The sequence below is a fragment of the Dermochelys coriacea genome, chromosome 3 (genome assembly GCF_009764565.3).
Source record: "Dermochelys coriacea isolate rDerCor1 chromosome 3, rDerCor1.pri.v4, whole genome shotgun sequence".
Lineage (NCBI taxonomy): Eukaryota > Metazoa > Chordata > Testudines > Dermochelyidae > Dermochelys > Dermochelys coriacea.
In genome coordinates, this window is record NC_050070.1 from 122918159 (window position 1) to 122943758 (window position 25600).

The window sequence follows — 25600 nt, forward strand, 5'->3', positions numbered from 1 at the left end:
GGAGGTTTTAATATGCAAATTAATCAGTTTATTGTTTACAATTAAACTGTAAGAATTTTTAATATAATACAGAACTGGAAGGAAATTATTTTTAGTGAAGAAAAATACTTGTGAAAATTTTCTGGTAGCAAATACAGAGTACTACAAATAAGTTTTGTGGGTTTTGTGGGATTTCTACCTGTGGTTTCTTATACCTGTGCAGAATAAGAACATGACCAAAGATGCCTTTCATGTTTCAGAGCAGTGCCATTTTAAAAGAACGTCAATAAATTGCTGGAAACAAATCTATTCCAGTATCTTTCCATTATCAGGCTTACAACATTGGTGTCGCATTTTTTTTTGTCCCCTCACATCTGGCCACTGCCAAATGCTGTTGGTTCCTCCATGGTTTCTAAGTCTGCTTTTTCCTCTGCATCCTGACCACAAAAATCCTTGTTGATGTCTTGGTAATCTCTTGCCTCATCTACCGCAATCTTATCTTTTCTGGCCTCTCCTTACTCCCCTGCAGTCCATCCAAATAGTTGCTAAAGTCATCCTCCTCTCCTATGATTGCTGTCACTTGCTTCTCCTTGCCTTCTGCATCAAGTTTAAACTCCTTGTTCTAATGTTCAAATGTCATCCTGCTCCCCCTCTCTGTACCTTCTATTCAAGCCTTTCTTATATCCTTTCCAATCCTCTCCCTTCCACTCTTTTCCCTTGTATATTTCTCCCATGTCCATGTTCAGGCTTCTTTCCCCTTGCTTCTTGTGCTTGGTGTAATCACATATGTGCTGTGTGCTAATTGACCACACCTTATCGCCACAAAAAACCTGCACTGCTTTGAGTTTAGACCGGCTGTATGACATCATAATTGTGTTTGTGACAGATATAGCAATTTCCTGCAATATCCTGAACAAACCTTATTGAATTAAGTTTAAGTAACTTAGAAGTTCATTTTATTAAAAATGAAAATGTTTGTGTTACTGTGGGATTGTATGTAACGTCCCTAGGGAGGAGACATGACTAATGTAAACCCTGAGAAGTGCTATCAACTTCAAAGGACTATTTGAAACATGTGTCAGACAAGAATGAACGTCTAAAGTTAAGCAGGTTCCCAGGAAATCTCTAGTGAGAGGTGAAAGCAGATGTAACTCCTCCAGTTTTGCAAGAACTTAGCCTTTTGAAGCTTCACCCAGTGGGAAGGGACCTTTATCTGCTGATAACCTGTTACATGAGGATAAGATCAGAGGCCCAAAAGAATGACTTACAGATTCATGGGTGTTCTTATTCTGAGCTAAGGTGGTTATGAACATGACAGAAGAACCTCTGGGTGCAGTTTTGAAGGCCTGTTCACTTGCCAGAGCCCTTGTTGGAGTTGGGGTAATCTCTAGTAAATTTATTAGAATGCATATAGTTTTTTATTGTTATGTTTTCTCTGTAATGCTTTCACTTTAAGAATAAATGTTCTTGCTTAGGAAAAGCTGTGTGGTGGTTTATAACAGTGGATAATTATGCTATTGATAGCCTCTGAAGAGAAAGCAAATCAGGCCTGCTTAGGCAGTCTGACTTGATGGGGAACTCACAGTGAAGGCAGAGAAAACACCCCAGTCAGGAGGGAAAGAGACATGGTCTCCACCCAAGAAATATAACAGCTGGGGAGCTAGATGCCTGAAAGTGGTTCCCTTGCTGGATTACAAAGGGGGAGTATTATCTAATTAATGTTGCAAGCCCCTTTTGGCTGAGACCACATCTGCCTCCACAGCTCTGAGCACTGTGACAATACTCAGCAAATAACCTTGGAGTAGCAATCTCATTAGTGTTCTACTATTGCCACCTTCCTTATAGTTCAGGGCGGGGGGGAAAAATTAGGAAAGGGAACAGTCTGTCAGTGGAACATTCATATAAGGGCTGTAACTAACTTCCTATGTGAGTTGAGTGGGAAAGAAATGAACTTCAATTTTATTTGTTCAGCAATTTTCTAGCAATTTTCACTTACATTTTTGTGGTACTAAAATGTTCATCACGGCCATGCTTTGAAATAACATCTGTTAAAAGCATGAGACACACTTTTAATTACAGTGGCTAGTAATTGTGCAGAGGTATGATTATGAGTTAATAAATGAATAGCAGTTATTGTTTAAGACCTCTTAATATTTTGACATTAAGAGGATTTATGCAGTTAGAATACTGTTAATTATACTAGTCAAATAGTGACTATATCTGGAGTCTCAAGATTTCTAAATACCTTATGGATCTTAATTTTTATTTGTATGGTCATAGTGCCAAGAGCTCTGTTGTGCTAGTCATCATATACACCTAGCTCATGCTCTAAAGAAGTTACAAACTCATTTGAAATAAAACACGACAAGCAAATGTAGCAAACATTAAGAAGTGAAGGGGAGGCAGAAAGAACAGGACAACAGTAATAAGATTGTATGGTTACCTAGATGAACTATGCACCCAGCTTAATTAGTCTGAACTATTTTAAAGTTTGTTATTTTTAATAAATAATATCTGCTATCTGCAACTGCTACTGAATCAACCATCCTTGTTAGCTGATTTGTTGTAGGTGGCACAGTAGAAGCAGGTTTTGAGATATTTGGAGAGGAATGGATTGTGACCTTATAGATCATTTCAGGGGGAGTGTTCCAGGCATAAGGTGGCAGTTCTTTTGACATAAAGCTCTAACTAGCATATCTTCAAAGTATCTTGTCACTTCACATTCTAAAAGTTTTGATTTGCATCCCAAAATGGTCTCTACATGTAGAAGCTGGCTGTACAGTACACTCTGTGTTCACTAAAAGAACAGTCCTGGTCTTTGGAAGAATACTTCTGGATGCTATTTGCATGTTTATCAAACATTCTCTGTACTTCCATTTTAAGACCGTCATTACAGAAGACCCAGTAGTAGTGATCAGCTGTGCCAAGCATGTTACAGATCCTTTTCATGGTTTACAGACAGAATAAATAACGCATGAACTATACCTTTCATTTAGGAGTTCTAGCAGTTTCAGAAATCAAGAGAGATGTGGTTGAGTAGTATTTGTGGTTTCTAAAAACACACATTGAATCGATCCATTATTTAAATATTCCTTTTGTGTTACAGACCACGTAAAACAGATTTCCCCTATTCTGCCTCCAGCTCCTTCTGTCCCGCTCCCTTCAAATTTCCCCTGGAGCATGTGGGTTACTTGAAGTGTTGCCTGAGCAGCTGCTTTTTGAACAGGCACAACAGAGGGATAGAATTTTTGACTATCTTATGCTTTGGTGTGATATTATACTATTGAATGTAACTGGGACAGACTTGTAATTCATGTGTGATGACGCACCCATGTACTGTGGTATCTGTAACAGTTACCATGTGTGTGTTTCTTGTTTTCATTTTTTTAAACCGATTAAAAATGAAAGAATTAAAATGTTTGTCAAACTACAAAAGAATCGAATGATCAACAATAGTTAATGGAATGAAAAGAAATAAGAAATATACATTTCAAAGGACTGGGTCTTCACTTCTTAAGAGCATCCACATATATATTTCAGCCAATAATATTAGAATGTTGGAATGGCTGCAGTGTGGTACAGAAATCTGTGTATTCTGTTAATTAAAGAAATAATTCCCTAGAAGTTCGCATGCTGTTCTTGGAGCCATCTACTTTGCCACTCTTTTGGGAGTTGGAAATAACAAACTGCCATGTTTTCTTCTACAACAGAGGCAGTGAATTCTGATGTGCACAATCTGTAATTTTAAGTTGAACTCCGATCACCCATGAACTAAATAAATAGTATTTTAAAACTAACTAAGGAAACCGGAAATCTGTAGTACTGTAGTAGCATTGAAGAGAATTGTCATTCAAGAATGACTATAATGTTCTGTGCACAGTGTAATCCACTTGAAGTGAACTTCAGTTTTAGTGAAAAGGAATGAATGTCCCAACTCAGTCTGCAGATTGCTGTCTTAATTATAGTTATCTTCATTTATAGTGACGTTATTCAATGGAAAAAAACCCCTCTTCACCAAGGAAGGCTCTATTGTATTTAAGAGGATGGAGGCCTAGCCACTAGAATAGTATAGAAACAAAGCTTTAATCGGTTCTAAACATTTGCATTAGGTGCATACAATTTATAGAATATGAGAACTTTCTAAACCAGTTGCACTAAGCAATGTGTGGTGCACAAATGCTACCATAGTTCATTCAAGGCTGTTCTTAAAATATTCTTTTTTTATGTAATTTGAAAATTAAATGCAAAGCAATTTTAATCTAGTAGTTTATATTGAGCTTTTTGACAGTTTGGGTCTGTGCTATTTCTATACTGATTTTTCCAATTTAGTTGTTGAATGTCCAAGGTCAGAGAAGGTTGTGGTTGGTCATTTTGTATTTACCCAGACCTAGTATTTGAGCAGATTTCCTTCGGTCTTTCTCACTGTTTCTTTACCTGTTTAATAATTTGCATATACAGAGGCTCATAATTAATTTGTGCAAAGTAGGGTTCCTGTTTTGTCTTCTGGCAGTATTTATCTTTGAAATAGGACTCTGAGCGGAATATAGCTCTGAAGTGCTTTGAGCTTGATCTGGTAAGGTGTTGAACCCCTGTAGATCCCATTTTAATCAATAGGAGTTTCAGGTGCTTAACGCTACATAAGATCCAACCTTTAGATTGGTGGAGTGGGACAGTTTCTCCATCCAGGATTTAAATAATGTCACGGAGAGAGCAGGAAAGAAAATGCTGAAGATGTATAGTACTTCAGTTTACTTCCCAAGAACTGGTTTTGCCTTTGTGTGGTTTTCATTAATGGGATCACGGTGGATACACTCGCCTCGTAAGCTTTAGAAGTTCTGTCACTTCAGAAGTGCAGTTAAATTGCTAATTAGGACAGTGGCTGTTTTTTAACAGGGGTTCCAGTGTTCCTGAAAATGATCGACTGGCTTCAATAGCAGCTGAGTTGCAGTTTAGGTCCCTGAGCCGTCACTCAAGTCCCACTGAAGATCGCGAAGGTGATTATTTCGATAACAGATTGTGATCTGGATCTGCAAATGATTCATGTGATTAATATGATTAATGAATGTATTGTCTCTCTCCTGACCCAGGTCCATAGAATTCCTTTATCAACACTTCATTTCTAAACAGGTCTTTACTGTGTTAGATTTAAATTAATGACCAAATTTTCAAATTAGGTTGCCTAAGTTTTCCCAAATATGTATGTGTGGGGTTTTTTTCATAAGTAGCTTGTTTGGCTTTTTTAATAGACCCCTGGGGTGTTCCACTACAGCAGGGTGGGCAAATTTTTTGGCCCGACAGCCACATTGAGGAATAGGAATTGTATGGTGGGCCATGAATGCTCACAAAATTGGGGTTGGGGTGCGGGAGGGGGTCCAGGCTCTGGGGTGGGGCTGGGGATAAGGAATTTGGGGTGTAGGAGGGTGCTCTGGGCTGGGACTGAGGGGTTTGGAGGGCGGGATCAGGGCTGGGATTGGGGTGTGGGGAGAGGTTCAGGAGTTCAGGCTCCGAGCGGCACTTACCTCATGCGGCTCCCAGAAGCAGTGGCATGTCCCTTCTCCGCTCCTACACAGAGGCACAGCCAGGCGGCTCTGCACGCTGCCCTACCTGCAGGCACCGCCCCTGCAGCTCCCATTGGAGTGCGTAGGAGCCAGAGTGGGGCCATGCCGCGGCTTCTGGGAGCTGCTTGGTGCGGATTCCGGAAGCTGCCTGGTGCGGCTCCTGCGCCCCAGCCAGAGTGCTGGAGTGGAGCCCAGCTATGTAGTGCGGCCCCCAAACCAGTGTCCCGACCAGAGTGGGGCCCAGCGCCGTGGTGCAGTTTGCAGGCCATAGTTTGCCCACTCCTCCACTCATTCAAAATGAGATTGATACCATAGTGACGTTTTGTTGGGATATCCCGTGTCAGTGACTAGATCTACTCTTCCACACACCTTCTCAGCACAGTAACCTAGCTGTGAGGTGAGGATTTCTCAGGCTGTGGATCAGAAGCAAAGACTGTAGCTGCTATTGCAGCATCAGTGTTACAGAAGTCCCCAGAGCCAGTACTTGCACCCACCACTAGTGGGGAGAAATGGCTGGATCCACATGTTGGTAGATCGATTGGTCCAGGCCTCTCCTCCTCCTCAGGTTTCTCTTACCCCTCATATTCTTAGGCATATAAGTGAAATATATTTAAACAACTTCCTTAGAAAATAAACTTGTTCATTAAGAAGTTTCATTTTATTTTTATATATATATATATATATATATATATATATATATATATATATATATATATATATATATATGTCATATATTTGTATGACAGACAATGGACTTCTCAGTGTTTCAGCCATCACTTATGACTGGAGTTTGAATATAGTAGATTGTGTTGTCTGTCTCCAAATTGGAAGAAACGTTTAACAATTGAACTTTTAAAGTATATTTTTTGATTTGCTTGGGTTGCCTGATCATTGCCTTTTACCTGTGCCTGATATTGAAGGGGAGACTAACTAGGTTGAACTGACTATTTATAAACAATTTTGCAATGCAAAGTCACTTTTTATGTATACAGATGCTGAATTTCTGCCATGTGTTATATACATATATATATATAAAACTATTTCTAAAGATACTAAATTGTCTTAAAGTTCAAAGAATGTAACTAGCTGTGGTGTTGCCTCAAATACCATAACGAAGATCAGTGTGAGTTGTTAAATTTTCAGGTGTTTTAATCCAGAAATGTAAAATGCAAGATTTTGTTGTTGAATATGGCAACACTGTTAATACCTTAAAAGTAGTATGAAAACAAACAATTTTTAGGCAACATAATTTCTCACATTACTGTTTTTACAGAACCATTGTATCCTAAAGGAGACTTGAGTGGATCAGCCCGAAGGAGTTGGGAGCTTCGAACTCTCATCAATCAGACCAAAGGTAAGAGACAAAGGAACACTACTTAATGCAGTATATTTCAAGCTTAGCTAAGTCAGTATATTTAAAAAAAACAAAAAATCCTTAATATTGTACTTCAGAAAAATACTGATTTCTGATATCAGAGGAGTCTAAAAAAAGAACAGTATGTCGTCTTTGAGGCATTATCTATTGTTCTTGATATACAAAATTAGTATTAATAGTTGCCAACATGCTTATTATCATCAGTTGATAGAAGACATTTTTGAGAAGTTGGGTTTACATGAAATCTCTAGATCTAGAGGTTCATAAAGAAGTTAGAGGTTCACACAACCCTTCAGAATTATTTAAATTTGAGAAAAGTTCTCAAATCTACATGAAGTAAAACCTTAAATTTCTTCCTTCCCCTGTTTCAATATGGTAATGAACTCAACTGTATTAATATCCAAACTAACAATCAGTGCTTTAATTAAAGGCTAATCAAAGATAAATCATATTGTAAGTTTATTACTTCAGTGCAGCTAACTTCTTTGAATTATGTTAGTGGGAATTAAAATCATGTTAGTGGGAATTAAAAATAGTTTAATATTTTCATCTAAGATGCAAAATAAGAAGTTTCATATGAAACCAGAACATGTATTTTCTGCTTTCCTTAGTTCCAGCTTGCTTATTGTTTGAACTTCTGTTAAGAAAATAGTTGCATTGTACCTCATAACACTTGTTCAACGTGGTCTCATCATAATATAGTAGTGGCAAAGGAGTAGACATGCAATTCAGATATAGGGGTGTAGGTCTCTGAATCAATGAATTTATGCACTGCTTTTTTTTTTAGACACCGCTTCCAAGCAAGGACCTATTGATGCTGTTCAGAAGTCTGTCCGGTTGTTTGAAGAAAAGAGATACAGAGAAATGAGACGGAAGAACATAATTGGCCAAGTCTGTGATACCCCCAAATCTTATGATAATATCATGCATGTAGGTCTAAGGAAGGTGACCTTCAAGTGGCAGAGAGGAAACAAAATTGGTAAGTCCGTAATGGACTTGTCATGTAGCTTAAAATACTGTATTCAGACCTTGTTTCGCCTTAAGATTTGCATTTGAAATCTTGCATCTTGGTGTAGATATTAAAGTTTGTTTTACTACACAAGGAAGGTTTACAGAATATTAAACACAAAATACTATTGGAACTAGCATTTCCTATATAGCATTTACTGCAAAATCTTCACTGGTCAAGTAGTTAGAAACAAAAAATTGATATGTGACATGAATTAATTCAGTAGCATGTGCTGAACAGCTTCATTTTGTGCTTGATCCTGCAATCTCTGAAAATGTGACATCCTCAGGGCCATACAGGTAGAGTGAGTGTGTGTGTGTATATGTATGTATATGTATATGTATGTGTGTATATATATAGTGTGTGGGTGCTGCCCACATAACTAATATAGAGCTGCATATTTGGCCCACAATGATAAAATGGGTTGAGAGCCACTGTTGTAGGGTATTCTGCACATGGAAAGATTGTGAGGTTAAGTGCAACACATGTTGGCACTAACTTCAGTAGACTAGTTTCACTTACTGATGTAGTCACTGTTGGCCACCCTGGAGAGAGATGATTATTTTCCCACTGATTCTGACTGTATATGTCTCAGACTATTACTGCATAATCATGAGAAGATTCTACTCCTGATAAAGCTTAGAGTTAATGTGCTTAACTTTTAATCATCTTGAACATAGGATTATAATTGCTTTATTATGTTGAACAAGCATTACAAGTTGAAATATTTTTGAAGTTAAAAAGGAAATCAAGGAAGAAAATCTGCCAGACTGAGAAGTGTGTTTGAGCTGTTCATTGTTTTTATTGTACTTCTATAGGTGAAGGCCAGTATGGGAAAGTCTATACATGTATCAGTGTTGACACTGGTGAACTGATGGCCATGAAAGAAGTGAGTACATTACCTACAAGTGCCACTGCTATTTAATTTTAATGATGCATATGCTGTTTCCATAACCACATATACATAAGTTTAGATGGCAGGTCTCCTTGTCAGAGCATTGTTGACAGCTGGGTAGAGCAGAGGAAATGGGAATATGATTTCCTGCTTCAGATAGGCTGTCATATAACTTTTCTGTAAAGTCCAGGTTAGTCCTAAATGTTCAGTATATACATAAGTAAATCTATGTATGAATTGAGACCTTCTGTCTGTTTTGTATTACATTTTGCTTGGTAAGAAATTTACCAGTCTTTTTAGTTTTTTTGCATTCATCCTTATACTTCCATTTGGAAGGTTGCCTCGGTATGACTGGCTCCCAGCAATTCCTCTGACGGCCACTTGACACTAATGTAATTAGGTAGGTTTGGGGCCAAATTCTGTCCCCAGATTTACAGGTACAATGCTGTTGTCTAACATTTGTATAAAAGGGTGGAATTAGGCCCTGTTTCTATTATTCCTATCCCAGTATTCATCCACTGAGCTTGTAACACCGACTCCCAGAAGTTCACCCTGGTGTTGTTTAAGAGGAGATTATCTTTTTCCCATCAGGAGCTCTCTCTGTCCCTCTTAGCCTTAGGTGCAATTATTTAATTTTCTAGATATCAACTGATATATTCATTCAAGAGAATGCATTGAGCAAAGTTAATGCAAGAGAGACTCACACTTGTTGATGGACCTCACATTGATGGGTTAAATATTTAGTACCGGTATATTATTTTCCTTATGCTGTTTTCTAGCACTTAGAATCTTATTCCTCACCAATTGTTTTCAAAATATTCATTCCTCATTGGGGATTTATATACAAGCTGTGTTTGAACTTTTCAGTACAGAGTCTCTTTGAGTATAAAAAGGTTCAGAGGTTTTTTTGGTTTTGTTTTTTTAATACTGATTGAAAAACGTTTTTTCCCTCTAGGTGTTTCTTCAGACTTTAAAAAAGAAAGCCTTTCTGAGTAAAGGAGAAACTTTAGAAACTTCAGTCTAAACCACTGAAATAAGGGTTAGAATAGATATCTCAAATATCACTAACATCAGTAAAAATGATGGGGAGTGCTTGTTTACAAATATACATCAGACCTTCATAATTTTGAAACTTGAGAGAAGTATTTGACAAAGAAAAGTATTTGAACTTTCTTTGTCGCTGTTATTACCTTTTTATAATTAAGTTTAGCACTGTTTACCAAAGTATGAAACCTCATGTTCTGAAATTGTTATACGGAAGCAACCAATCATAATGTCCTTGCTACACTATGTACCTTTACTTTTTCTTAAGGTTGTCACTAACTTGGTGTATTAAGTTTTTTCTGATCTCTGACCACACAATAAAAGTAGCACTCCCTGTAATTTTTATTAAGTGTTTTGTTTGACTTAGTCGTATGTTGACTAGGAAAAGAGGAAATCACTTTTTCAGAAGAAATTTTTTTGCTAATTTGTATTTACCTCCAAAAAAAAAGAAAAGAAAAATCCATGACAAGGCATCATTGGGATATTAATGAAAACTGCTCTTTTAGTCAAAGCCTTCTGACTCTGTGCCTCCTTCCGTTCCACACCTTACTCTTGGAAAAGCCTCAGCTAAACTGCGCGCATGAAGGAAACTCCTCTTCCAAATCTCTCTTGGCAGCCTGCTTCTTCATGAAGCCTTTCTACACTGATCTCACCATGTTGTTTCAAGGCCTTCTTGTATTTAACCTGTTGTGTTCTAGATCATATCTGTCTGAGTTAGGTTGCAAGCTCCTTAGAGCAAGGGCCTTGGTTTTTTGTTGTTTTTTTAAGTGACAACACCCTATCCCTGTAGATGTCTATAAATCATCATATCTCCAAATCTTTTCCTAGAAATATCAGAAGACATCTGTAGATGGCTTCTTAGATGTTGTTCCTCTCTTGGTGGTTTTTTTTTATTTCACACTTACGTTAATAGCAGCAATAATGAAAAATGATCACTTTTGCAGATAAGATTTCAACCGAACGATCACAAAACCATCAAAGAAACTGCAGATGAACTGAAAATTTTTGAAGGCATCAAGCACCCTAATCTGGTTCGTTACTTTGGTGTGGAGCTCCACAGGGTAAGCAAACATTCATCACTGGATTTTCATAAGTTAGGAGAGAATCTTTAGGAGTTCAGAAATGGAGTCGTGTGTTCTATACCACAAGTTATCTTACTTCTGAGAACTGTAATTTTGCCTAATTATCCAGGAAATCTCCGTGAACTGCATCATTTCTGTCTTCCCTGACTCTAGAATTCTTCCTGAAACGTAAGTTGTAGAAAGCTGTTAGACATCAAAGCACTAAAACTCACTCTACTAGTAATAGCAAAGGACACACCAGTGTCTTAGCACTCCTGCCCACCCCGCAAAAGCATGTTTTGCTTGTGTGAAATCTTCATGAGCAAGTTAGGTATGTAAACACTTCAAAAAAGACAACATTTTCAAACAGCTAATATTTGTTACCTATAGTGACCATACCACAGTCTTTTCAGCATCTTTTCATGAGAAACTAAAACTGCAAAATAGCGAGGAGTTAGAGAAATGAGACATCCTTAATAGAAGCGCAGAAACTGGAAGCTGGCCCACAGAGCGATTTGAACATTCCATCATAGTAGAACCGGCAAAAGAGGGGATAAAATTACTAATCTTGTTTACTACTTGCTAGTTTACAAAATTTTCTTTTTAAAATGTGACTAGTTCTTAAGCTATGGAAACATTGTAAGTATATTATCTTATTCTAGTATTACAAAGTGCTCTACTTGCTATTTGGGCGATTCCAAGAACCCCTCATCTATAACTTGTAGTATTTGGTGTCACAACTAACTTTATAGTTACAGAATTACATGCATGGGAGATTTATGCATATGTGAAAGAGAATGTAAAATTCATTTGCAGCAAGGGAGATTGAGGTTAGATATTAGGGGAAACTTTCTGACTCCAAGGATAGTTAAGTACTGGAATAGGTTACTGAATGGGATTGTGGAATCCCCGTCACTGGAGGTATTTAAGAACTGGTTAGACAAACATATGTGTCAAGAATAGTTTAGGTATACATGGCCCTGCTTCAATGCCAGGGGATGGACTCTTGAGGTCCCTTCCAGCCTTTCATTTTTATGATTCTATGATACAGATGTTCAGTCTGTAATCTTAGAAAAGTACAATGAAATTTGCATGAAGGCTTGGTTTATTAGTCCAGGTTATTCCAATTGAAACTGACCCCTCTCAAAAAACAAACAAACAAAAACCCTGCCACTGTAAAAAATAATGCAGGCAGAAGTCCAGCAGCAGGGGGACTATCTGATTTATTGCACAGAATGCAGCATGTATGATTACTGCCTTGTGGGCCGATGGCAACTTATGGCCCTCAGAGACCGAGTATGGGCTCTTGAGAGAATGGTTGAACTGGAGGAGCTAAAGGAGACAAAGGTACAGAAATGAGACTTTACAGGACACAGTACTGAAGTCCCATCCCCAGTCTGACAGCCTCTGTGCTGTTGAGGAGGATGAAAATCTCGTGGAAGGAGACCCTCCAAGCTGGAGTGCAGAGAAATGATCCCATAGTTGGGAACCATGCTTCCAGATGATGTCATGGTATCCTTTCGCACTGAGGATACCTCTCTGGGCGAGGGAACCTCAATTATTAGGAAGAAACAGGTAATAATAATGGGGAGTTTGATTTTTAGAAATGAAGATAGCTGGGTTTGTGATGACCGGGAGAACTGCATGGCAAATGGCCTGCCAGATGAAAAGGCTGTGGACCTCTAAAGAAATCTAGATAGATCTATGTACAGAGCTGGGGAGAAGCTGGTGGTCACAGTTCATGAAGGTACCAGTGACATAGCGAAAGGTAGGAGAGAGGTCCTGGAGGCCAAATTTAAGCTGCTAGGTAAGCGATTAAAGTCCAGGACCTCCATGATAACATTCTCTGAAATGCTTCCAGTTCCATGCGCAGGGCCAGTTAGATAAGCAAACTGCAGGGTCTGAATGCATAGATGAGACAATGGTGTTTGGAGGAGGAACCCAGGAGCAACTGGGGAACCTTTTGGGAAAGGAGGAGCCTATACAGCAAGGATGGGCTCCACCTAAATCAAAACAGAATCAGACTGCTGGCATGTAAAATTAAAAAGGTTGTAGAGGAGTTTTTAAACTAAGGGAAAGCTGACAAATGTGGAGGAGCACATGATTAAGACACACCTATCCCTTAGGGGAGGAATTATTAAATGGGATACGCCTATGTTCTGAAGAGGAGTGGCTAGAAGTTGAAAAAGCAGAGGTCAGAACTGAAGAGAAACAGTGAAATGAAAGAGTCCCGTTCAGTTACATCATATGAAGGCAAACAATACTGACAATTTTATAAGTGAGTGTATACAAATACAAGAAGTCTAAATACTAAGATGGGTGAAGTTGAGTGCCTGCTATTAAAGGAGGATATTGATATAACAGGCATCCCATAAACTTAGTGGAAGAATGATAATCTGTTAGCCAGTAATACCAGAGTATAAAATATATAGGAATGACAGAATAGGTCGCGTTGGTGGGGGAGTTGCACTATTGGTGAAAGAAAGCATAAAGCCACATATAATAAAAATCTTAAATGAAACAAACAATACCACAGAATCTCTGTGGATAGAAATTCCATGTTTGAACAGTAAGAGTATAGTAGTAGCAAAAAGAAAAGGAGTGCTTGTGGCACCTTAGAGACTAACAAATTTATTTGAGCATAAGCTTTCGTGAGCTACAGCTCACTTCATCGGAAATGCATCCGATGAAGTGAGCTGTAGTTCACGAAAGCTTATGCTCAAATAAATTTGTTAGTCTCTAAGGTGCCACAAGTACTCCTTTTCTTTTTGTGAATACAGACTAACACGGCTGCTACTCTGAAACCTATAGTAGTAGCAATATCCTACCAACCACCTGACCAGGATAGTAATGGTGATTGTGAAATAATCAGGGAGATTAGAGAGGCTATCAAACCCGAAAACCCCATAATAAAGGGGGAATTTCAATTATTCTCATATTGACTTGGGTGCATGTCATCACAGGATGGGTTGCAGAGATAAAATTTCTAGATACCACTAATGACTTCTTGGGGCAGCTAGTCCTGGAACCCACAAGGGGAGAGGCAGTTCTTGATTTAGTCCTAAGTGGCACACACGATCTGGTACAGGAGGTGAATATAGCTGAACCACTTGATAATAGCAACCATAATGTAATTACATTGAATATCGTTGTAGGAGGGAAAAATACCAAAGAAATCCACCACAGTACCATTTAATTTCAAAAGGGGGAACTCTACACAAAAATGAAGAAGCTAGTAAAATGGAAATTAAAAGGAACAGTCGTCAGAGTAAAATGCCTGCAAGCTACATGGAAACTTTTTAAAAACATCATAATAGAGGCTCTATATATATATATAAACCCCAAATTTTAAAAAACAGCAAGAGGACTAAAAAAGACACGGCCACAGCTAAACAGAGTAAAAGGCATCCTTTAAAAATTGAAAGTCAAATACTACTGACAAAAATAGAAAGGAGTGTAAATTCTGGCAAGTGAAGTATAAAAGTATAATTAGGCAGGCCAAACAAGAATTTGAAGAGCAACTAGCAAAAGACACAAAAACTAACAGCAGAAAATGTAAGCTTTAGAAGCAGGAAACCTGCCAAACAATCAGTGGGGCCACTGGATGATCGAGGTGCTAAAAGAACACTCAAGGGGGTATGTGTACACTGCAGATAAAAACCGGCACTAGCCCGTGCCAGCCTACTCAGGCTTGCGGAGCTCAGTCTGCAGGGCTGTTTAATTGCAGTGCAGAATTCCAGGCTTGGGATACTCCCATGTCGCAGGATTCTAGAAACCCCAGAAGTCTGCATTGCAATTAAACAATTGCCCAAGCCCCGCAAGCCCAAGTCTAATTGCATTGTAGACATACGCAGGGAAGAAGACAAAGCCATTGCAGAGAAGCTAAATAAATTCTTTGCATCAATTTTCACTGCAGAGGATGTGAGGCAGATGCCCACATCTGAGCCATTCTTTTTATATGAGAATTCTGAGGAACTGTCTCAGATTCAGATGTTAGTAGAGGAGGGTTTGGAATAAATTAAACAGTAATAAGTCACCAGGGCTATATGGTATTCACTCAAGATTTCTGAAGGAACTCAAATATGAAATTGTAGAACTACTAACTGTGGTATGTAAACTCTTACTTAAGTCAGCCTCTGTACCAGATGACTAGAGGATAGCTAATGGGACATAGATTTTTGAAAAAGCCTCCAGAGGCGATCCTGGCAATTACAGGCCAGTAAACCCATGTTCAGTACCAGGCAAATTGGTTGAAACTATAGTAAAGAACAGAATTATCAGACACATAGATGAACACAATATGTTGGGGAAGAGTCAACAGAGCTTTTTTTAAAGGGAAATCATGCCTCACCAATCTACTAGAATTCTTTGAGGGTGTGAACAAGTATGTGGACCGGGGGATCCAGTGGATATAATGTACTTAGATTTTCAGAAAGCCTTTGACAGGGTCCCTCACCAAAGGCTCATAAGCAAAGTAAGCTGTCATGGGAAAAGAGGGAAGGTCCTTTCATAGATTGGTAACTGGTTAAAAGATAGGAAACAAAAGGTAGGAATAAATGGTCAGTTTTCATAGTGAAGTGAGGTAAGTAATGGGGTCCCACAAGGATCTGTCCTGGGACCAGTGTCATTCAGCATATTCATAAATGATTTGGAAAAAGGGTAAACAATGAGATGGCAAAGTTTGCAGATAATACAATATTACTCAGATAGTTAACTCCAAAGTAGGCTTCAAAGAGTTACAAAGGAATCTCACAAAACTGTGAGACTGTGCAACAAAATGACAGATGAAATTCAATATTGATAAATGCAAAGTAATGCACATTGGAAAACATAATCCCAACTATACATACAAAATGATGGGGTCTAAAATAGCTGTCACCACTCAAGAAAGAGATCTTGGAGTCATTGTGGACGGTTCTCTGAAAACATCCACTAAATGTGCAGTGGCAGTTAGAAAAGCTAACAGAATGTTAGGAACCATTAGGAAATGGATGGATAGATAAGACAAAAAATATAAAACCACAGTATTAATCCATGGTATGGCCACACCTTGAATACTGAGTGGAGTTCTGGTCATCCCATCTCAAAAAAGATATATTAGAATTGGAAAAACTATAAAAATGATTAGGACATGGAGCAGCTTCCATATGAGGAGAGATTTAAAATACTGTCACTGTTCAGCTTGGAATAGAGGGGAGATTTAACAGAGGTCTATAAAATCTTGATTTGTGTGGAGAAAGTGAACAAGGAAGTATTTACCCCTTCACATGACACAAGAACCATGGATTACTCAATGAAATTAATAGGCCGCAGGTTTAAAACAAACAAAAGGAAGTACTTCATCACACAATGTGCAATCAACCTGTGGAATTCATTGCTGGGGATGTTATGAAGGCTGAAAGTATGACTGGGTTAAAAAAATTAGATAAGTTCATGGAGGATCGATCCATCAATGGCTATTGGCCACAATGGTCAGGGATGCAGCCCTGTGCTCTGGGTGTCCCTAACCATCTGACTGCTAGAAGCTGGATCTGGATGATGGAGACAGATCACTCGATAAACTGCCCCGTTCTGTTCACTATCTCTGAAGCATCATGCACTGGCCACGGTCAGAAGACAGGATACTGGGCTAGGTGGACCATTCGTCTGACCCACTATGGCAGTTCTTGTGACCCTGTTTCACAAATAGCAAGGAAGTTAGAGGAGGCTACGGGCAAACATTAGCATTTGAAAAGAAATTAAGATTAGAAATAAAACCAGCGCAGACATCAAAGAAACCTAATTTGATTCCCACAACAGGAAGAAATGTATATCTTCATGGAGTACTGTGATGAGGGCACTCTGGAAGAGGTGTCAAGGCTGGGCCTTCAGGAACATGTCATTAGGCTCTACACGAAGCAAATCACGATTGCTATCAATGTACTACATGAACATGGTATAGTTCATCGGGACATTAAAGGTAAATTGTTTTTTAAAAAAAGTTAAGGTAATGTTGCTTTACGGTGTTGTAAGTAAGGTATTGCCTAAAGCATCTGTGGGGATTTGAGGCAAGTTCTCTGCTCTAGAGCAGTAATTATGTTAACATGCCCTGCCCCAGCGCTGGACAGTTGATAAGCTTGCATTACTGGCTATTGACTTTTATTTAATGCATTAAGCTTGAAATGTTGGCACACAGGGTTGCAAAATTAGGGACAAATTCTGCCCCGGGTGCACTTATGCAACTTCCTTTGAGTTCATTGGAGCCCTGTGGCTCCATCCAGGGACAGAATTTGGTCCTTACACTTCTAACACTAGTATTACTGTAACTTATCTGGTATATTTTTATTCTGAGCTTTTCAAGAATTGAAATTGGAGAGATGGAATTCTCTGGGAGTTTAAGAGTATCAAAAAGATAATTTGATCATAATATTTTCTCTGTGGTTCTCAGGGCCCAAGAAGGGTTGTAGGATTTCAAAGGGATGATAGAGTCATCATAGTGGTGAAAAGCTGCTGTTTTATGTTAGAGAGATTATGAAAACAAATAGGTTTAAAATTAGACCTATCCAATGATTCTCTGATGTATGGTAGTCTACACACATTTCGCTCTCAGCCGTCTCTTACAATGAACAGGCTGGAGCTACAAAAACTGCAGAATTCTTTGGCGTGCTCATAGAAACCTCCTCTATCTCCAGTTTAACTCCTTTTCCCACATGATCAATAGCACGGCTTCTTGTCTCCTGCTCCTTTCAAAACATTCTCCTAGTCTAGCTGTTCTATTTTTGTTTAGTGTGACTTGTCTTCCTCAACAATGGTAGAGAAACCAGAGAAGGAAAGGAAAAAACTTCACACAAATTATTCCCTGTAAATGCTCAGTTTACAACAAGGCAATGCAACCCAACCATGCTGGGTTTCTATGTCCCTCTTGCTCGCAGGGTTCTGAATCATCGCAGCAGTCTAGGAGATTCCCAGTTGCTCTTGGTCCTTTGGCCTCATGCTCCTGAGCTGGGAAAGAACTGTCCATGATCCAGAGGCCTCCCACCCAGGTAGGCCACTCTTCAGTCAGCTTTGGATTTTTTTTAGGAGATAATTGCTCTCTCCTCTCCTCCACTACCCTGCCCTAGCATTCTTTCCTTTCCTGTTTTCCCTGCTGGCCAAGGCTTTTCGTCCAGGTGTGAACTCAACTCTGTATTCCCCATAACCCCATATCTATGGTGATCATTTCTTGTTTAGATAACTATTTAGTAGAAGGTTGCTCCTTCGTGGAAGACCAGGTCAGCTGTGACAAAACCCAGGGCCTGTTACAGAAACTGGGCCTCATGAACAGGATCAAGATTCCTTTTGCGCCGGTGCAGTCTTTCATTAACGTTGGGACGCAATTCTAGGCTGACAAAGAGGGTGTCTTCCTCTTGTCCAAGAGAAACACTGAAGTGAGAACTTTTATCCAGCAGTTCAGGGAGCTGTATCACTACATCGTCCAACAGGGTCTCCACTGGCTGAGCTTCTTAATGTCCAGTATTACAGGAGTGCTTCTTGGGAACATTCCAGCTTCAAATGTTGAAGCTATATCGGATAAGGGTCAGCGCTTGAACTTCCCTAATCCTTAATGTTAAAGTAGTGCTGACATGGTGACTGCGGGAAGGTCAGCTGTACAAAGGGGGCATCTTTGCACCACTCCTAGTCTGTAATTTCCTTGGATAAATCAGATTAGGGATTTATATAGGTTGCCAGATGGCACATTGTAAATCATCTCCCCCGAACTCATGTTATATACACAAGTTCTCAAACTCAGGGCAGTGAAGCAGGCTCTATTCTGTTGTCCTACTAGGATCCCCTTAAAACAAATCAAGTGGTCAAATGCTTCTGTTTTTATGGAGGGGGGTGGAAAATCATATAACGGAGAGGCTGAGCTACAGCACATTCCCATAGCATTAGATCCCTAGTGCCCAGCTGGCATCATCTTTTGGTGAATCTTTCTGTTAGCAATAAACACGCAGTTTGTCTTTGAGTGATTGTCCATATATATTCCACTCTTGGTGTTGGATTGGAATCTTTTGCCACTACTGTCCTTTGGAGCAATGCTTGTACCCTGACTGCTCTTGTGCCTCCCTGCTCTTCCCCACCACTTGAAGATATAAAGGGCAGAGTGGGGCCAACAGTTTCTCAGTTCCTTCTTTCTGCACATGGCTGCCGGATGGAACTGCAAGGAATGCCTCTATCTCTTGCACTTGGCTAGCTTTATTTGAATACAGCTACTTATCTTGGCATACACAGCAGTTGATTAGTATTAATAGGTATGTTTTTTGGGGGGCTTTTTTTGCGTGTTTCTATCTGGTACTAGGCTTCAGCCCTTATGGCTGAAACCAAATCTCCCTCTCTAAAATATTATGCCTCTTCTGTCTGGGGAAAAAGGCATATTCCTGAAAAGTGTTCAGTCTGCAGATCATTTTCAACACAAACCCAGATGGTTGAGGGGAAGCTCCTCTGAAACTTTTCTTATTTGACAGGTCGATGAGACCTGCCTCTGTTCCGGGTAGACAGGCCCCTCCAGGGACAGAGCAGTCCTCATTTAAGAGTGCTCCAGTGAGCTGTGACTCCGTTGTTACCTCCCATGTATCTCCTTCTAAAGAGACCTCTTCTGTTCCGGCTCTCAGGTCCTTGTCATCAACTACTGAGAGGTGTGGGAGAGTGCACCACACCACTCGACAAAAGAGTACAAGCATAGGTCATCTTCCGAGGGTCTGAGTAACAAGAGGCAGCTAAAGTTGCCTCTCTTATTCTTATCAAAGCATAGCATATGGCCTGTGGCAGCATAAAGGACTCTGGTCACCAAGGAACAGTTTCAAGCTGCATCCATTTCTGGAATTGCAGTAGCAGCAACGGGGCTTTTAGTACTGATGCTGGGACTTTTGGTGCTGGCACCAACATTTTCGGTACCAACATCTTTGGCATCTCCCACTCTAGTGCTGTCTGTTTCCAATGTGGTGCTCATGGTACTGACTTTCTTGGCACGGAGATTCACGATACCAAGTGACATCACTGTATCGGTGTTTCCTGAGTCACCACTGTTAACATCTGGGGTGAAGGTACCCCTCTGAACTGACTGCTGGCTTGATATTGATACTGAGTGTTTCTGGGACACAGATGAGGGAACTCCTTACAGTACACCAAGGGACACCTAGAAAAACTTGGCTAGTACTCAGAAGCACTCCTCTGAAGGTTACAAGAAGGGTAGAGGAGCCTGTCCTGGATACTGCCAAAGATCTTAGTCTGCTTAAAACCTATATACATCTGATAGGGATTCTAGGTCCCATTAACTATCACATGCAAAGGGGATCTAAAGAAAGACAGTCCTCATGGTATCACTGCCACCTCCCTTGCCCTTTTCTCCTTCCTCCTGTGGCTCCCAACCCTGGCCATATTGGACCCTATGGGGGTTACACCCAACAAGGAGACTCTCCTCAACAGCTTTTTCTCGGGGCAGGGCCTAGTCTCCAGTAAGATCCCTTAATGTGCAACATCTTCATCAGCCCCCAGGGCCTCACACTGAGCCCCAGCAACAACCACGACCATCTGATGAACCTCAACAGATAGCAGCTGCTGTCTCTTCTTCATTGCCCGATATAGCTGTGGCTCCTGTACTTCCTCCTATCCTGACAATTATAAAGCTTTTCAGGACTTTCTGCATAGGATGGGAGATGCTCTGGAAATCCCTTTGGAGCTTGTACAGATGAAGTCCTATAAGCTTCTGCAAATTCTTCGCTCCTTCATGCTGGAGAGGTTGGCTAAGGCAATCAGTGAGATCCTGCTGGAGCCAGCACAACGTCTATGGCAGACACCATAATCCACTTGCATCCAAGAGAGCTGACAAATAGTATCAGGGCCCTATCTGTAACACAAAGCAGAAAAGTTTGCCCAAGACTAATGTATGCAGGGAAGTGCAAAAGATTTCTATTTGGGCAATTCTGCAGCAGCTCTCTCCTTCGGAGAATCTGATCCTCTGTGTTTTGGACTATTGGTTATTTTTCAAGAACTCTGAATTATCTGTTGTTTATATCCTAGTGCACCTCGCAGCAGTTTCAGCCAGTCCAGGGCCACGTGAGATTCTCACACTCAACAGTAGCTGGGTTCCTCAAGGGCCTAATTCATGCTTTTCCTCCAATACAGGAGCTTCCTCCTTCCTCAGATCTCAGTGTAGTTTTAGCTAGGGATTGATAGATCCCCCTTAGCATCATGTTTTCTAGACCATCTTTGAGTAAACGCAGCCTTTTTACTAGTGATCACGTTAGCTCAAAGAGTAGGGGAGAAGCAGGCAGTCATGGCAAACACACTGTCTTCCACAAGGACAAAGACTCCATCCAAATTTTTTTACTTAAAGCGATCTCTGACTTTCATCTAAATCAGATAAGCCACTTACCTGTGTTCTTCCCTAAACCACACACCAATGGGGGGAAGCTAGACTTCACACCTTGGATGTACTCAGAGCCCTCTGCTTGTACCTTGATAGAACCAAAACACGCTGGGTATCCCCTAGACTGTTTGTTGCTTTTGAAGATAGGGTGAAGTCAAGGGTAGGTCAAGAAATATCATCCAAAGGTTTTCTAAATGGGTCTTTGATGGTATTGAATTATGTTAACAGCTACCTAGTTTAGACTCCAACCCAGTCAGGTGTAGGGTTGCCAGGTGTCCAGTTTTCAACTGGAACGCCTGGTCGAAAAGGGACCCTGGCCGCTAAAAGTCTGGTCAGCTGCACGGAGGGGCTAAGGCAGGGTCTCTGCCTGCCTTGGCTCCAGGCGGCTTCCGGAAGTATTGGCGTGTCCCCGCTCCCGCTCCTAAATGTAAGGGCAGCCAGGTGGCTTCGCATGCTGTCCCCACCCCAAGCACCAGTTACATAGCTCCCATTGGCTTGTAACCATGGCCAATGGGAGCTGCGCAGGTGGTGCCTGTGGATGAGGCAGCGTGCAGAGCCGCCTGGCTGTGCCGCCACATAGGAGCCAGAGTGTGGACATGCTGTTGCTTCTGGGAACTGCTTGAGGTAAATGCCACCCGGAGCCTGCACCCCCTCCCGTGCCCCAACCCCCTGCCCAAGCCCTGATCCCCCTCCCTTCCTCTGAACCCCTCAATCCCAGCCCAGAGCACCGTCCTGCACCCCAGACCCCTCATCCCTGGCCCCCGCACCTCAACTCCCTGTCCCAGCTGGAGCCCCCTCCTGCGCTCCAAACCCCTTATCTCTGGCCCCTGGAGCCACACCCCTTCCCTCACCCCAGTGCTCTGAACCAGCCTGGTGAAAATGAGCAAGTGAGTAAGGATGGGGAGGGGAGCGACAGAGGGAGGGGGGATGGAGTGAGCAGGGGGGTGGGACCTCAAAGAAGGGGCAGGGCCTTGGAGGAAGGGTGGAGCTGGGGGCGGAGCAAGGATGTTTGGTTTTGTGCAAGTATAAAGTTGGCAACCCGAGTCAGGTCAGAGCTCATTTGACTAGAACACAGGTGTTGATAGATGTTTGGTTGCATGTGTGTGTGTGTTTCCTCCAGTCTGTGCAGATAGCGGAGAAGATAGCAGACTTTGACTGAACTGCCCAATAAATCCACAGACTCGGGTTTCAGCGAAAGAACTTGCTCAGGTTTGTTGCCAACGAAGCAAGGTGCTAATGCCCCGGCTCAGTGGTTACAGGAATACTAACACATGTATGCTCGTGCCAATGGACTGGCTCAGTTAGTGGCAGGACTGTCCACTATCCCCTTGGCCAGACATGCTTTGCTTCCTTTGATGCTTCATTTTATACAGCAATACAAACAAGTTTTTGCCCCTCTGATGTGGATTGTTACCACCCATTACCTTGTACGTGTTGGTTTGATCACAACGTATCTATCCATCATCCTGAGCTTATCTTTGAGAGGACAACGTGTTCCTGTTCTTTTGGGGGAATGTGTTTGTATCAACTTGGTTTTGGGGTTTTCTGGTACTACCCTTCTGGAATGTGTTTGCGGGAGTGTTGTGCCTAGCACTCCTTAGGAATGTATGTTTCTGCACCGTCAGCCCTGTTCTTGCTAGATTCCGTGAGCAGGGCCTGCCTCTTGCTCACAACCTGACTTTGCTTTTATCAGCAAAGTTTTGACCACTACTTTAGTTCAGGCCTCTGATACAAGGCCTTGTATCTGAGACTGTCTTTCTACTACAGCAGGCAGCATCTGTGGCTTCTTTGAGAATTGTAGCCATCTCTGAAGTTTGAAGGGCAGCTACCTTGGCATCAATAACATACATTTATAGAATACTATTCCCTGGTAGGGGCATCATGCTTGTTTTGGCAGAGCTGTCTTACAGTCACTGTTTGGGTAGACTCCAAGCACTCACCTCCTACACGTCAGGTCACTGCTGAGAGTCATCAGAAGTGGAATACATATGGACAAGTCCCTCAAAAAAGAAAGAATGGTAACTTACTGTAACTGTGGTTCTTTGAGATGTGTTGTCCACATCTTTCTTGACCTATGCTCCTTCCCTGCTACTATGGAGATGGTAACATCTGAATTATGTATTGGCAAAGGAACTGAGGGATGGTTGGCCCTACCCTGCCCTTAATGTCCTCCGGTGCGGGGAGGGTGCAAGGACATTCAGGGCACAGACATGGCCCCAGTGGCCAGAAAACTGCCATCTCAAGGGGCATGTGCAGCCAGAGGACAATACATGTAGACGACACATTGCTAAAAACCACAGTTACTGTAAGGTAAGTTACCATTCTTTCCCAATAGGTACAGATTCTGTTGGTAATCAAAAAAAGCCTATAAATGGAATTTATTCCTGCTACTCATTTTCTCCTTTTAGTGTTAAGTATGTAACTTCTCTGCCTCCCTTATTTTAAATAATATCTAAACTTTGTTTCTAAATGTTTTGATAGCTGTCAAGGAACCTCTGAGTGAGAAGAGAGTCCCAACTTCGTGGGGCTGCACTGCCTTTCCATAAACTGAGCATTTTAAGGGCTATTTACAGTTCCTTTCTGGTTTCTTGGGTTTCTTTGTGGAAGAGCTAAAATGCACTAACTGGAAGTTGGAGAATATTTTAGAAGGGTAAAGGAGACAAAGGGTCCTGCACTGCCCCCTGTGCAATACAGAGCAAAAGTGGGGAGCTGGTGGGAGGACATAGTGCCTAGATGAGCACAAAAATATCGTTGTGTGATGTGGATAGAAGGCTAGTAAGCGTGGATAAACCTGAGACAATGCAGTGATATACCATTTGCAGGGAGCAATTTTGTTGATTCATGTGTGCCACTCATTTTCCATCAAGAAAAGCCACCACTAAAGTCACAGCATTAAGGTTTCAGCATCTCTGCTGGGAGACCCACCACCAACCAACCGAGAGCTTCATTATGATTACTCACTATTAGTCAAGATTTTGCTTGACTTGCATAGTGTACAGCTGCTTCTATACTTGTTAGCTCTAAACATATGGGTTGGCACAATATTGAAATGAAAAAGAATGCTGGTCACCAAGGGTCAGGTTCTCCAGTCCACTAAGTTCACTTTCCAGCTCCTACATGAAGCAAAGTGAATTTAAGATGACCAGTTATTCCTCCCGGAGAACTCTTCTGCACCACGTAGGGGGAATCTCCACACATTAAGGTGGCAGTGGCAGAGTAGTCACCTGCTACAAATAAGGAACGTTTCTGGCAATGGAAAAGGGCCTGTATCAGGAGTGGGATAGGGGATAGTGGTACAAAACGCCACTATCCCTGATAACTAGGGCCCTACCAACTTCATGGTCCATTTTGGTAAATTTCATGGTTATAGAATTTTTAAAATAGTCAATTTCATGGTTTCAGATGTTTACATCTGAAATTTCATGGTGGTGTAATCCTGGACGGGGATGGTCACAAAGCACTTGGGGCGGCGGCATGGGATTGCCACCTTCACTACTGTGCTGTGGAGCTTCCTGCAGCTGGGGGAAGTACTGGGAGATGTGTCTGATCTCCCCCAGAGAGTGGTTGTGCAGGGGAAGAAGTAGTCCCATCCTTCCCCAGCCTTGCTGGGACTAGCAGCTGGAGCCTGGTCTACGGTAGGAGCTAGATTTCATGGGGAAGATCTGATTTCACGGTCCGTGGCACGTTTTTCATAGCTGTGAATTTGGTAAGGCCCTACTGATAACGCAGTGGTGTAAGCTCCATTAGGCAGGTTGGCCATAGTGTTGAATTGGGACCCAAGTGCTTTAGATAGCAGGGTTCCATTATACTGCAGTGTCCTATCTAGCTCACTTGAACTGAGCAGATGGTTACAGTGAGGGATGCCATTATGAGCATGTATGAGTCCTTGCTTGCAAGGAAACCCATAATACTGGAGTTTGAGCAATCACTTAACAGAGCACCTGGCAGCTGTCCAATTATGCAGCTCTCATTTTGACAATCTGATAACTATTTCAGGCATAGGATTACAGTGTTAATTTCCTTCACATTCTTAATGGAGCCAATTTTAAATCTGTTAACCATGACAGGGCTTCTTAAAAGTAGTGTTAGATCAGTTAAAATCTTAAAAATCCAACCAAAAATAGCTCCTAGAGACAGTGTGAATGTGATTTTGTGACATGTGCAAGGAGCAGAGCATTTGTTCCTTTGCCAAAAGGAATTCTGTACTTGTATTGAATATAATGGACAAGGACTCCTGAATTCCTAGGAGAGTGGTTTCATTCTTGTCAACACCCAATATTTTGTTCAGAAGA

The 25600-nt window shown here is 41.2% G+C and overlaps 1 protein-coding gene across 11 annotated transcripts in view; it reads left to right on the top strand.

Moving 5' to 3' along the window:
* Positions 1-25600, top strand: part of MAP3K4 (mitogen-activated protein kinase kinase kinase 4) — a 150463-nt gene that overhangs the window by 118061 nt on the left and 6802 nt on the right. For all 11 annotated transcript variants that reach the window (XM_038395736.2, XM_038395734.2, XM_038395738.2 and 8 more), the window contains 6 exons: positions 4873-4973; positions 6811-6891; positions 7700-7891; positions 8740-8810; positions 10805-10921; positions 16721-16880. In XM_038395736.2, the coding sequence (XP_038251664.2) occupies positions 4873-4973; positions 6811-6891; positions 7700-7891; positions 8740-8810; positions 10805-10921; positions 16721-16880 (722 nt within the window). The remainder of the gene's footprint in view (positions 1-4872; positions 4974-6810; positions 6892-7699; positions 7892-8739; positions 8811-10804; positions 10922-16720; positions 16881-25600) is intronic.